The 13853-nt window shown below is 37.3% G+C and overlaps 1 protein-coding gene across 2 annotated transcripts in view; it reads right to left on the bottom strand.

The window, feature by feature from the left end:
• The window catches only part of ADGRG4 (adhesion G protein-coupled receptor G4), a 110804-nt gene that overhangs the window by 32412 nt on the left and 64539 nt on the right, over nucleotides 1-13853 (bottom strand). For both annotated transcript variants that reach the window (XM_011948784.1, XM_011948783.1), the window contains exons 11-12: nucleotides 12862-13078; nucleotides 11336-11498 (exon numbers count right to left, since the gene is read on the bottom strand). In XM_011948784.1, coding sequence (XP_011804174.1) covers nucleotides 11336-11498; nucleotides 12862-13078 — 380 coding nt within the window. The remainder of the gene's footprint in view (nucleotides 1-11335; nucleotides 11499-12861; nucleotides 13079-13853) is intronic.

The raw sequence follows: 13853 nt of genomic DNA, 5'->3' as shown, positions 1-13853 counted from the left end.
GGAAGGAAGAAAGGAAGGAAGGAAGAAAAGAAAGAAAGAAAGAAAGAAAGAAAGAAAGAAAGAAAGAAAGAAAGAAAGAAAGAAAGAAAGAAAGGCAAATATATATAATTAAAGAGTCAGTAAACAATTAAAATTCAACTATAATAAATGTTAAAATAAAGCAAGAGACAACAGGAAAGAAGGAACAGAGGAACAAAAGTCAGAGGGATAGACAGAAATTAAAATAAAATGATAGTTCTAATCTAACCACATAAATAATTACATTAAATGTTTAAAAAACTACACACTCCAATTAAAAGTCAGATATTATCAGGATGGATAAAAAATGAAACACAAACTATATGGTATCTACAAGAGGTACACTTTAAATATAAAGACAGCTAGAAAGCAAATGAATATAAAATATATATTTGTACCTTTTAGAGTAACCATAAGAAGGCTTGGATGACCTGGTTTTTTATATTGAAACCAGATAAAATAATTTCAAGACAGTATTATGAAAGATAAAGAGGGATATTTAGTAATAATAAATAGGTTTGGGGGTAGGATTAGTATTAGAAAGACAAACCAACACAAATGTATATGTGCTTAATAAAAGAGCCCCAAAATAAACAAAGCAAAACTTGAAAGGAATAAATGGAGAAATGGACAGTTGCACAAAGTTAGAGATTTTAACACCCTTTTCAACTAGAGAACAACTAGGACAAAACAGAGATGATTGGAACAACACTGCTGGCACCTTGACCTATATCCAACAACTGTAGAATGCACTTTTTTTTTTTTAATTCCGTGTGAAACATTCACCAAAATAAATCACACACTGGGATACAAAATAAGTGCTCTGAATCAGTGTCCAATATTGGTACTGTTTTTCCCATAGCCAGGATTCACAGTTCCAGGAATCAAGAGTTGGAAGTGGAAGTGACACTACTCACCATCACCCCTAATGATCCACTAGCAAAATTTTTGCTTCCTGTTCCCACAATATTACATTCGGCTGGCCTAGAGGTCTTAGTTCCAGAGGGAGGAACGCTGCCACCAGGAGACACAACATCGATCCCCTTAAACTGGAAGTTAAGATTGCCACCTGGACACTTTGGGCTCCTCCTATCTTTAAGTCAATAGGCTAAGAAGGGCGTTACAGTGTTGGCTGGGGTGATTGACCTGGACTATCAAGATGAAATCAGTCTCCTACTCCACAACAGAGGTAAGGTACGCATGGAATATAGGAGATCCATTAGGGCATCTCTTAGAGTTACCATGCCCTGTGATTAAGGTCAATGGGAAACTACAACAGCCCAACCAGGCAGGACTACAAATGGCCCACACCTTTCAAGAATGAAGGCTTGGGTCACTCCACCAGGAAAAAACCACGACCTGCAGAGGTGCTTGCTGAAGGCAAAGGGAATACAGAATGGGTAGCAGAAGAAGGTAGTCATCAATACCAGCTACGACCACGTGACCAGCTACAGAAACAGAGACTGTAATTGTCATGAGTATTTCCTCCTTCTTTTGTTAAAAACATGTTTGTGCATGTATACACTTGTACTAAGAAAATGTCTTCATTTTATTTCTTTTTTTCCTTTATCGTGTGACATAGGATTTACTGACTTCATATCAGCATTTAAGTATTGTTAATTTTATGTAATAGTATTTGTGTTGGGGATTTGTGCATTTCCAGTTGTACAAAGGATAGTTGTATTATGTTAAGCATAATTATGACCTTATTATTGTCTTTATTTGAAGATTATGTATGATCTCAGGAGATGTGTATGGGTTCAACTTGGAAAGGGATGGATTTGTGATGGTTAATACTGAGTGTCAATTTGATTGGATTGAAGGATACAAAGTATTGATCCTGGGTGTGTCTGTGGGGGTGTTGCCAAAGGAGGTTAACATTTGAGTCAGTGGGCTGGGAAAGGCAGACCCACCGTTAATTGGGTGGGCACCATCTAATCAGCTTCCAGCAAACATAAAGCAGGCAGAAAAATGTGAAAAGGAGAGACTGGCTTAGCCTCCCAGCCTACATCTTTCTCCTGTGCTAGACGCTTCCTGCCTTTGAACATCAGACTCCAAATTCTTCAATTTTGAGACTCGGACTGACTCTCCTTGCTCCTCAAGCTTGCAGACAGCCTATTGTGGGACCTTGTGATCATGCAAGTTAATACTCAGTAAACTCATATATATATGTGTGTGTGTGTATATATATACACACACATATATATCCTACTAGTTCTGTCCCTCTAGATAACTCTGACTAATACAATAAGTTTCAACGAATGTAAATGGATTGAAATTATACTAAGTATATTCTGTGACCAAAATGAAATAAACAAGAAATCAATAACAATAAGATATCTTAGGCTGGGTGGGGTGGCTCATGCTTGCCATCCTAACACTTTGAGAAGCTGAGTTTGAGACCAGCCTGGGCAACATGGAGAGATCTCATCTCTACAGATAATTTTTTTAAAAGTAGCCAGGTGTGGTGACATGCACCTGTGGTCCCAGCTACTCGGGAGGCTGAGGTGGGAGGATCACCTGAGCCCAGGAGGCTGAGGATACAGTGAGTCGTGATTGTGCCACTGTGCTCCAGCCTAGGTGACAGAGTGAGACCCTGTCTTAAAAAATAATAATAAGATATCTTAGATAGCTCCAAATACTTGTAATTGAAATAATACACTCCTAAATAATCCACGGACTAAAGAAAAAAATAGAAAATATTTTGAACTGACATAATAAAAACACAACATATAAAAATTTGTGAACTACAGCTAAAGCAGTGCTTACAAAGATATTTACAGCTTTTTAGGATTATGTTACAAAAGAAGAAAGGTCTAAAATGAATGATCTACAGATCCACATTAAGAAGCTAGACAGGCCAGGAGTTGTAGTTCACACCTGTAACCCCAGCACTTTGGGAAGCTGAGGCAGGAGGATTGCTTGAAGCTAGGAGTTCGAGACCACAGCAGACAACAAAGACCCTGTCTTTACAAAAACTAAAAATCTAAAAATTAGCCGGGTGTGGTGGTATGTGCCTGTAGTCCCAGTTACTGGGGAGGCTGAGGTGGGAGGATTGCTTGAGTACAGAAGTTGAAAGTTGCTGTGAGCTATAGTCACACCACTGTACTCCATCCTGGGTGACAGAGAGATTTCATTAAGAAGAAGAAGAAGAAGAAGAAGAAGAAGAAGAAGAAGAAGAAGAAGAAGAAGAAGAAGAAGAAGAAGAAGAAGAAGAAGAAGAAGAAGAAGAGAAGGAGGGGGAGGAAAGAGGAAGAAGAAGAAGAAGAAGAAGGAGAAGAAGAAGGAGAAAGAGCAGCAGCAGCTATGTAAAGAAGATAAAAATAAAACCAAAGTAAGTATAAGAAAGGAAGTAATAAATATAAAATCAGATATCAAAAAGTAGAAAACAAGTAATAGGGAAAATTAACAAGGCCAAAAGTTGTTTAAAAGGATCAACAAAATGGAAAAATCCCTATGCTATCAAAAATAAAGGAACAAAAAAAGAAATTACCAACACAGAAATGAAAGAAGGTTTATTACTGTAAATCAGAGGTTGACAAATGAACCAGCAAGCCAAATCCTTCCTAAGGCTTGTTTTTGTGTTGCTCTAAGCTAAGAATAGATTTTACATGCCATTTTTAGGTTTTGTTGTTGTTGTTAATAGCTTTATTGAGACTTTACTCATATACCATATACTTTATCCATTTAATGTATACAGTTCATTGGCTTTCATCACATTCAGAGTTGTGCGACTATCACTACAATCAATTTTAGACTATTTCCATCACTTCAAAAAGAACCCCTGTATGAATGAATGAACAAAATGTGGTAAATACATGCAACGGGACATTATTCAACTTTTAAAAATTAGCAAATTCTAACATGCTACAACATAGATGAACCCTGAAGACATTTTGCAAAGTGAAAAAAGCCAGTCACAAAGAACCAATATTGTATGATTCCATATACATGAGGTACCTAGAGTAGTCAAAATCACACGAACTGGAAGAATTGTGATTGTCAAGGGCTAGGAGAGGGACGAATGGGGACTTGTTATTCAATGGGTCAGCTACTGGGGAGGCTGACCTCCCCAGTAGTTTTGGGAAGATGAACAACGTTCTGCAGACATATGATGGTGACAGTTGCACAACATACATTTCATTTTTAAAAGGTTGCACAAAGAAAGAAGCAGAGGGAGAGAGGAGAACAAGAGAGGGAAGGAAAAGAGAGGAAAGCAAGGGAAGGAGAGGAGAGGAGAAGAGAGGGATGAAGAGGAGAAGAGAGAGAGCGAGAAGAGAGGAGAAGAGAAGGAAGGAGAAGACAGGAGAAGGGAGAGAAGGAGAAGAGGGGAGAAGAGAAAGAAGGAGAGGAGAGGGCAAGAGGCAAGAGGAACGGAGAGCAGAACAAAAACAAAAATATAAGAACATTCAGCAGACAGAGACCACCTGTGGCTTGCAAAGCCTAAAATATTTATTATCTGCCCTTTACAGAAAGTTTGCTAACTCCTGCTATAAATCCTACAGATGTTAAAAAAAAGGAAAATATCATAAATTATTGCCAATAAACTTGACAAGTTAGATGAAATAAACTCTTAGAAAAATACAACTCTGCAAGAAAAATACAACTATCCAAAAACTGACACAAGATGAATCAGAAAATCTGAATGGCTCTCTATCCACTAAATAAATCTAGTTTGATATCAAAAAACTTCCCACAAAGAAATTTCAGACCCAGAGCGTTTTCTAGTGAACCCTATCAAGCATTTAATGAAATGATAGCAATGTTACACAAACTCTTTCTGAAAGTAGAAGAGGAACCATTTCCCTACTCACTTTTAGAATGTTGCCAAAATCTTTCTAAAGCCTGACAAATAAATCACAAAAAAAGAAAATTTCAGACCAATACTCTTCATGAATGTAAGGACAAAAATACTTCACAAAACATAAGCACTTAGAAAATAGTAATACATAAACATGATGATACATCATGACCAGTAGGGTTTCTTCCAGGAATGCAAGATTGGCTTAATATTTTAAAATCAATATAATTTACCATATTAAGAGAATAAAGAGGAAAGCCAAATGATTACTTCGAGAGATACAGAAAAAGCTTTTGACAAAATTCAACAACAATTTGTGATAAATTTTTTCAGGAAACCAGGAGTAGAAGGTAACTGCCTCAATCAAATAAAGAACATCTTTTTAAAAAACAAAACAAAAACATGGGTAACATCACAGTAATGGAAAAACAGTGAATACTTTTCTCCTAACATTAAAAATAAGACAAGGATGCTCACTTTAACCACTTCTATTCAACATTTTATTGGAAGTACTAAACATCAGAATAGGCCCCCAGAAAGAAATAAAAGGAATAAAGATCAGTAAAGAATACATAAAACTCTCTATTGTCAGATGATGTTGGCTCACATGGAAAGTTCTAAGGAATCTCTAAAACAATTATTAGCAGCAATAAGTGAATTTAGCAAGTGTGTAAGAAACAAAATGTGTGTATATATATATTATAGCATATAATATAAATAATATTTCATATATAATCAATTCCATTTTTATATACTAACGGCAAATAATTGGAATATCTAGTTTTAAAAGTATTCCATTTTCAACAGTATCAAAAAACAAAACATTTAGGAATAAATTTATCAAAAGACATGCAATATCTGCCTACCTAAACTACAAAACATTGCTGAGAGAAATGTAAATAGAACTAAATAAATGTTCCTAGATTAGAAGACTCGATATTAGTAAGAAACAAATTCTCCCCAAATTGACCAATAACTTCAACTCAATCCAAATCATAATCTCAGCAAGCTTTTTATATAAATTGATCAGCAGATTCAAAAATTTATATGGACATGCAAAAGGCTTAGAATAACCAAAGCAATCTTGAAAAGCAACAATGTTGAAGTACTTATATTACCTGACTTCAACACTTTAGGAACCAAGACGACCTGGTAATAACATAAGAGTTAAAACAAAGCAAAACAAAACAGAACAGAATAGGAAAGCCCAAAAATAGCCTTACATTTACACAACTATTTGATTTTTCATCAAAGGTACCAAAGCAAGCCAATGGGGAAGGAAAAGTCTTTTCAATAAATGGTGCTGGAAATACTGGATATCTACATAAAACAAAATGATCCTCAACTCCTACCTCACGGAATACATAAATCAATTAATTGAGTTTTAAACATGAAAGCTAAAATCATAAAGCTTTTAAAGAAAAGCATAAGAGAATGTCTTCATGGCTTCCTGATAGACAAAAGTATCCTATACAAGTCATATATGGTTATTCATAAAAGAAAACAGAACTATAAATTAGACTTCATGAAAATTAAAAACTTTTGGTGAGCACAATGGCACACATTTGTAATCCCAGCACTTTGGTAGGCCAAGGTGGGAGGATTGCCTGAGCCCAGGAGTTCGAGACCAGCCTGGGCCACGAAGCCCTATCTCTACAAAAAATTAAAAAATTAGTCAGGCATGGTGGTGCATGCCTGTGATCCCAGCTACATGTGAGGCTGAGGCAGGAGGATTGCTTGAGCCCAGGAGGTCAAGGCTGCAGTGATCTGTGTTCAAGCCACAGCATTCCAGCCTGGGTAAAAGAGTGAGACCCACTCTCATACAACAACAAAAAAAAGAAAAAAGAAAAAAGAAAATAAGGAAGTGAAAAACTGCTCATCAAAATATATTATTAAGAAAATACATAGGCAAGCCATAAGGAAAACATTTTCAAAACATACATCTGATAAATTGCTTGTATCCAGAATGTATAAAGAACACTTACAACTCAGTAATAAGAGAGATGCCCACTTTTACCATTTCTATTCAGTATAGTACTGGAAGTCCTAGTCATAGCAATCAGACACGAGTAAGAAATAAAGGGCATCCAAATTGGAAAAGAGGAAGTCAAGTTGTTGCCGTTCACCAATGATGTGAATGTATACCTAGAAAACCATAACAACTCATTCAAAAAGCTCCTACATCTAATAAACGAATTCAGTAAAGTCTCAGGTTACAAAATCAATGTACACAAATCAGCAGCACTGCTATACACCAACAGCAACTAAGCTGAGAATCAAATAAAGAACTCAATCTTTTTTACAACAGCTGCAAAATAACTAAAATAAAATTAAAAAAAAACCAAGAATATACTTAATCAAGGAGGTGAAAGATTTCTGCAAGGAAAACTACAAAAGACTGTTGAAAGAAATCATAGTTGACACAAACAAATGGAAACACATCCCTTGCTCATGATAGAAAGAATCAATACTGTGAAAATGACCATACTGCCAAAAGCAATCTATAGATAATACAGTTCCCACCCAAATACCACCATCATTCTTACGGAACTAGAAAAAAATTCTAAAGTTCATATGGAATCAAAAAAGGCCCACATAGCCAAAGCAATTCAAAGCAAAAAGAACAAATCTGGAGGCATCGTATTACCCAACTTCAAATTATACTACAAGGCTATAGTTACCAAAACAGCATGGTACTGGTATAAAAATAGGTACGTAGGCAGGGTGCGGTGGCTCAAGCCTGTAATCCCAGCGCTTTGGGAGGCTGAGGTGGGTGGATCACGAGGTCAGGAGATCAAGAACATCCTGGCTAACATGGTGAAACCCCATCTCTACTAAAAAAATACAAAAAACTAGCCAGGTGTGGTGGCGGGCACCTGTAGTCCCAGCTACTCGGGAGGCTGAGGCAGGAGAATGGTGTGAACCCGGGAGGCAGAGCTTGCAGTGAGTTGAGATCTGGCCACTGCACTCCAGCCTGGGTGACAGAGTGAGATTCCATCTCAAAAAAAAAAAAAAAAAAAAATAGGTATGTAGACCAATATAACATAATAGAAAACCCAGAAATAAAGCCAAATACTTACAGCTAACTGATCTTTGACAAAGCAAGTGAAAACATAAAGTGGAGAAGGGACACCCTGTTCCACAAATGGTGCTGGGATAATTGGTAAGCCACACAGAGAAAAATGAAACTGGATCCCCATCCCTCACATTATACAAATATCAACACAAGATGGATCAGTCTTAAATCTAAGACCTGAAACCATAAAAATTATAGAAGATAACATCGGAAAAAACCCTTCTGAACATTGGCCTAGGCAAAGAATTCATGACTAAGACCCCAAAAGCAAATGCACAAACAGAAACAAATAAAAGGGATCAAATTAAACTAAAAAGCTTCTGCACAACAAAAGAAATAATCAGCAGAGTCAAAGGCAATTCGCAGAGTGGGAGAAAACATTTGCAAACTATGCAGCCAACAAAGGACTAGTATCCAGAATCTACAAGGAACTCAAACAAATTAGCAAGAAAAAATCAAATGATCCTATCAAAAAGTGGGCAAAGGACATACATAGACAATTCTCAAAAGAAGATAGACCAACATCCAATAAACATATGAAAAAATACTCAACATCACTAATCATCAGGGAAATGTAAATTAAAACCACCATGAGATACCACCTTACTCCTGCAAGAATGGCCATAATTAAAAAGTCAATAAACGATAGATGTTGGCGTGGATGTGATGAAAAGGAAACACTTTTATACAGCTGGTGGAAATGTAAATTAATGCAACCACTGTGGAAAACAGTATGGAGATTCCTTAAAGAACTAAACTTAGAACTACCATTCCATCTAGCAATCCCACTACTGGGTATCTACCCAAAGGAAAAGAAGTCATTATATGAAAAAGGCACATGCACACACATGTTTAAAGCACACAATTCACAGTTGCAAAGATATGGAACCAACCTAAGTGTCCATCAACCAAACAAGTGGATAAAGAAAATGTGGTATATATACACCATGGAATGCTACTCAGCCATAAAAAGGAATGAAATCATGTCTTTTGCAGTAACTTGGATGGCACTAGAGGCTGTTATTCTAAGTGAAGTAACTCAGGAATGGAAAACCAAATATCATATGTTTGCACTTATAAGTAGGAGCTAAGCTATGGGGACACAAAGGCATAAGAATGATATAATGGACTTTGGGGACTCAAGGGAAAGGGTGGTAGGGGGTGAAGGATAAAAGACTGCATATTGGGTACAGAGTGTACACTGCTGAGGTGACGAGTTCACTAAAAATCTCAGAAATCACTACTAAACAACTTATCCATGTAACCCCAAACCACCTGTATCCCAAAAACTATTGCAATATAAAAAGAAAACTACCCAATTTAAAAATAGGCAAAAGATTTTAACAGATATTTCACCAAAGACAAACAAATAACCAATATGAACAGGGAAAATTACTCCACTTCATTTGCCACTCTAGAAAACACTATGACAGTTTCTAATACATTTAAACATATACCTACAGGCTGGGTGAGGTGGCTCATGCCTGTAATCCTAGCACTTTGGGAGGACAAGGTGGGTGGATAACTTGAGGCCAGGAGTTTGAGACCAGCCTGGCCAGCATGGCTAAACCCTGTCTCTACTAAAAATACAAAAATTAGCTGGACAAGATGGCAAGTGCCTGTAATCCCAGCTACATGGGAGGCTGAGGTGGGAGAATCGCTTGAATCTGGAGGCAGAGGTTGCAGTGAGCAGACATAGCGCCACTGCACTCCAGCCTGGGCAGCAGCGTGAGATTCCATCTCAAAAAATAAAAAGAAATAATAAATAATAAACATATACCTATGAGCCAGCAATTCCTTTCCTAGGTGTTTATCCAAGACATACAAAAACATATGATCACATAAAGACTTATACACAAAGGTTCATAGCAGGATTATTCATGATAGCCAAACTGGAAACAATCCAAATGTCCATCAAGAGGAGAATAGACAAGGAATCTGTTGTATATCCATGCATTCGAATATTATTCAGCAATAAAAAGGAACAAACTACTGAAACAAAAGGATGACTAAAAAAATTATGCTACATGAAAGAAGCCTTATACAAGACAGTACATATTATAAGATTTCATTTATATAATGTTGTAGAACAGGAAAAACTGTCAGAAAAATGTAAGAACAGTGATTGCCACTTCAGGTAGTAGTTTCAGAGCTTCACTTGGAAACAGCACAAAGGGGCTTTCAGAGGTGATAGCAATATTCTATATCATTTTTAAAAATATAGAACCTCGCTCTGTTGCCTAGGCTGGAATGCAGTGGTGCAGTCATGGCTCACTGCATCCTTGATCTTCTGGTCTCAAGCGATCCTCCCGCCTAAGCCTCTCATGTAGCTGGACCACAGGTATACAATACCATGCCTGGCTAATTTTTTAGTTTTTTGTAGAGATGGGGTTTCACTATATTGCCCAGGCTGGTCTCAAACTCCTGGGTTCAAGTGATCCTCCCACCTAGACCTCCCAAAGTGCTGGGATTACAGGTGTGGCACTGCACCTGGCCAACATTCTATATCTTAATAGGGGTTTGGATTACATAGATGTATGCATTTGTCAAAATTCAGAGGGTGTATACTTAGGATTTGTGCATTTTCTTATATGTACACTTTATTTTTTTTTAATGTTAAAAAAATCTAACCCCTGAAATTGTTTTGAGTAGGGTTGGCAGCCTATAACATGCCAAAGGCTAAGGTAGTATCATATGGTGGAAAGGACCCAAGCTTTAAAGCCAGACAGACATAAGTTTCAATCCTGGCTTAACCATTAGACTATGTGTTCTTGGGTAAATTACTTCTCTGTTTCCTTATCTGCACAAAGGAGGCAGTAGCACAATGTCCAACATATAATGTGTTCTTTAAATGGTGGCCAATAATAAACTGACATTTGAGATAATTTGGGGTAACAGGGCCAAAGGTGGTATCACTGCACAATTCCCAGACACCATTCCAACCAAGGTATTAGACTACTAAAGATTATATATGAATCTTACCTGGGATGTCTGTATTTCCATAAGGTCCCCTGAAGATTAAAACCTTAACAGAGGCCGGGCGCGGTGGCTCAAGCCTGTAATCCCAGCACTTTGGGAGGCCGAGACGGGTGGATCACGAGGTCAGGAGATCGAGACCATCCTGGTCTACACGGTGAAACCCCGTCTCTACTAAAAAATACAAAAAAAAAAACTAGCCGGGCGAGATGGCGGGCGCCTGTAGTCCCAGCTACTCGGGAGGCTGAGGCAGGAGAATGGCGTAAACCCGGGAGGCGGAGCTTGCAGTGAGCCGAGATCGCGCCACTGCACTCCAGCCTGGGCGACAGAGCGAGACTCTGTCTCAAAAAAAAAAAAAAAAAAAACCTTAACAGAGTGCCCTCTCTCTCTCCCAAGGAGTAAATGAATGAAGACTTGAAACAGTGGTTGGCTGATTGGCTCTCAGTTCCCTGAGCTGCACTCACCTCAGGGTCTGTGCCTTCTTCATAGGAGTGAATGCTGAAGGCCATGCCATCAAACGTGTGGTCTACCCGCAGCACAGCCAAAGCCAGCCCGGCCACCGTCAGATTTGCTATCTGCCCAGAAAACTCCATCTTGTGACCCGTACGCTCAATTATCCTCAGAATTCTGCAAGAAACCACAGATGGAGAAGAGCATCCTACCCTTTAAAAGTAAAAAACCCATCCTCCTTGCAAGATTTCCTCATTGCAAGACTTTTCTTTGAGTTTTAATCGCTATCTTTATATCGTTTAGGAATTATTAAATAAGAGCACTGGCTTTGGAATCAGACAAGTTGACATCTAAATCTTAGTTCCTCTAATTTCTAACTGTGTGGACAAATAAAATAATCTCACTTAGCTTCAGTTTCCTCACCTGCAAAGTTAGAAGTAATATTACAATAATCTCAAAAGATTGTTGTGAAAATTAATGAAATTGTTACACGTAAGCCAGACCCTGCAGGGCCTCGTAGGACTTTATAAGAAGTTTGGATTTTATTCTACGTGTAATGGAAAGCCACCTAGTGGTTTTAAAAGCAAAGTAAGGACATGATCTGATACATACATTAAAAGATTACTCTGGGTGCTATGTAGAAGATGACCCATAGAGGGTCAAGAATGGAGGCAGAGAGACCATTTAGGAGGTTATTATAGACAGTCTGGTGAGAGAAATGGGACTAGGAATAGGGTGGTGGTGGCGGAGATGGAGAGAAGTAAATGAATTCCACCGGAATATTTAAGGGATTTTAAAAATAGATGTACAGTGACAAATACAAGAGTTGGTTATTAATTGGTTGTGAGTTAGAGGGAGGTAACTAGTACTATTCTCAAGTTTTCCACTTTAGCACTGGTTGGATACATTTTATAGACATTAAGAACACTGAGGGAGCACAAAAGTTGGGGGAATGGACTAGGGGTTTGGTTTGGGGTAACTGTTTACTTGAAAACTTGTTATCACTAAGATTCGATTAGAATTTGAATACATCCTTTCACAACGAACGTTCGAGTAAAGTGACCCCATTGCATTGTACTAACTGAGCTTTCAATGTGTAACTGCCTGACTTTTAAAATCTATGATGACTGTATGCCGATAAATTGATAATATATACAGTCGTCCGTTCGTATCCTTGAGAGATCTGTTCCAGGACTCCCATGGATACAAAAATCCACAGATGCTCAAGTCCCTGATATAAAATAGGGTCATATTTTCATATAGCCTATGCACATCATTGTATATTTTAAATTATGTCTAGATTACTTATAATGCCTAATATAATGTAAATGCTATGTAAATAGTTGTTATGCTGTATTGTTTAGGGAATGATGACGAGAAAAAATTCTGTACTTACTCAGTATCGACACAAGATTTTTTTAAGGATATTTTCAATCTGTGGTTGTTTGAATTCACAAATGCAGAATGCACAGATACAGAGGGCCGACTGCATTTTACATTTTTTAAAAATAATGTCTTTCACCAAAGTATTAGTACTTACTCATTGCTTACTTCATGCAGATCAGAGGCTGAATTGTTTTGCTTTTCCAAAAAAACGTTGATTATTTGTAATATAATATGGGTTAGGTTCATACTTATCTCATCACATTGTGAAATATCTGATATTTTAGAAACAATAATCTTTGTCTCTTCTTTATCCAGGACTGGGGATTCATTTATCAAATTTAAAATATGCTCTGCAACATCCTGAGCATTCTCTGGGGAAAGAAAGTTGAGACATAAAAGCTGCATGACTTAGTCTTCTGCCATTCTGGTGTGCTTCCTTCCCTTTAAAGAGTAAAGAGGGTGAGATGAGAATACCTACCAAGGTAACATGTTTACAGAAGGAAAATATTGGCCCTTCGTTTCTACAATAGGCGTAGTCCCAGAAAGTAGAACATAAGTCACGTTTTTATTCATTAAAAAGTTTTCATTCATTAAATCATTTTTCATATGCACCAGGGAAATCGTTTTGTCCCTGAAGAATTATCTTGAAATTTGATTCTAATTAAATTGAGACTTTTGAGTATTGGATTGTGTTAAGTAGACCCCACCTTATACTCAAATATCAGCAAACACTCAGTCTATGTTTTCATAACTAAGGGTGATGGTTACATTTTCCTGTCAAGAACCATCAAACCACAGGAAAAAAAAAAGCAAATATGGACTATGTCATAATAAAAAGCAGTTAATTTAGATTTTCCAGAGAGTAAGAACAATAGATATTAACTCACCCACTTTTTTCTTCACTTTTTATTATGGAAATTTTCAAGCATACACAAAAGTAGAAAGAATTGTATAATGAATCTCCATGTTCCTCATGAATAACCCAACTTCAACAAGTGTCAATGAATGGCTAATCTCATTTTCTCTACACTTCCACTCACCTTTTCCCCAACCCCATATTATTTCAAAGCGAGTCCTGGATATGATATCATTTTATCCACACTTTAGTATGTATCTCTAAAATAAATGATTTTTACATGTCACAAT

Source organism: Colobus angolensis, unplaced genomic scaffold (assembly GCF_000951035.1).
Source record: "Colobus angolensis palliatus isolate OR3802 unplaced genomic scaffold, Cang.pa_1.0 Scaffold283, whole genome shotgun sequence".
NCBI classification, from domain to species: Eukaryota; Metazoa; Chordata; class Mammalia; order Primates; family Cercopithecidae; genus Colobus; species Colobus angolensis.
This window is presented reverse-complemented; position numbering and strand designations above follow the sequence as displayed.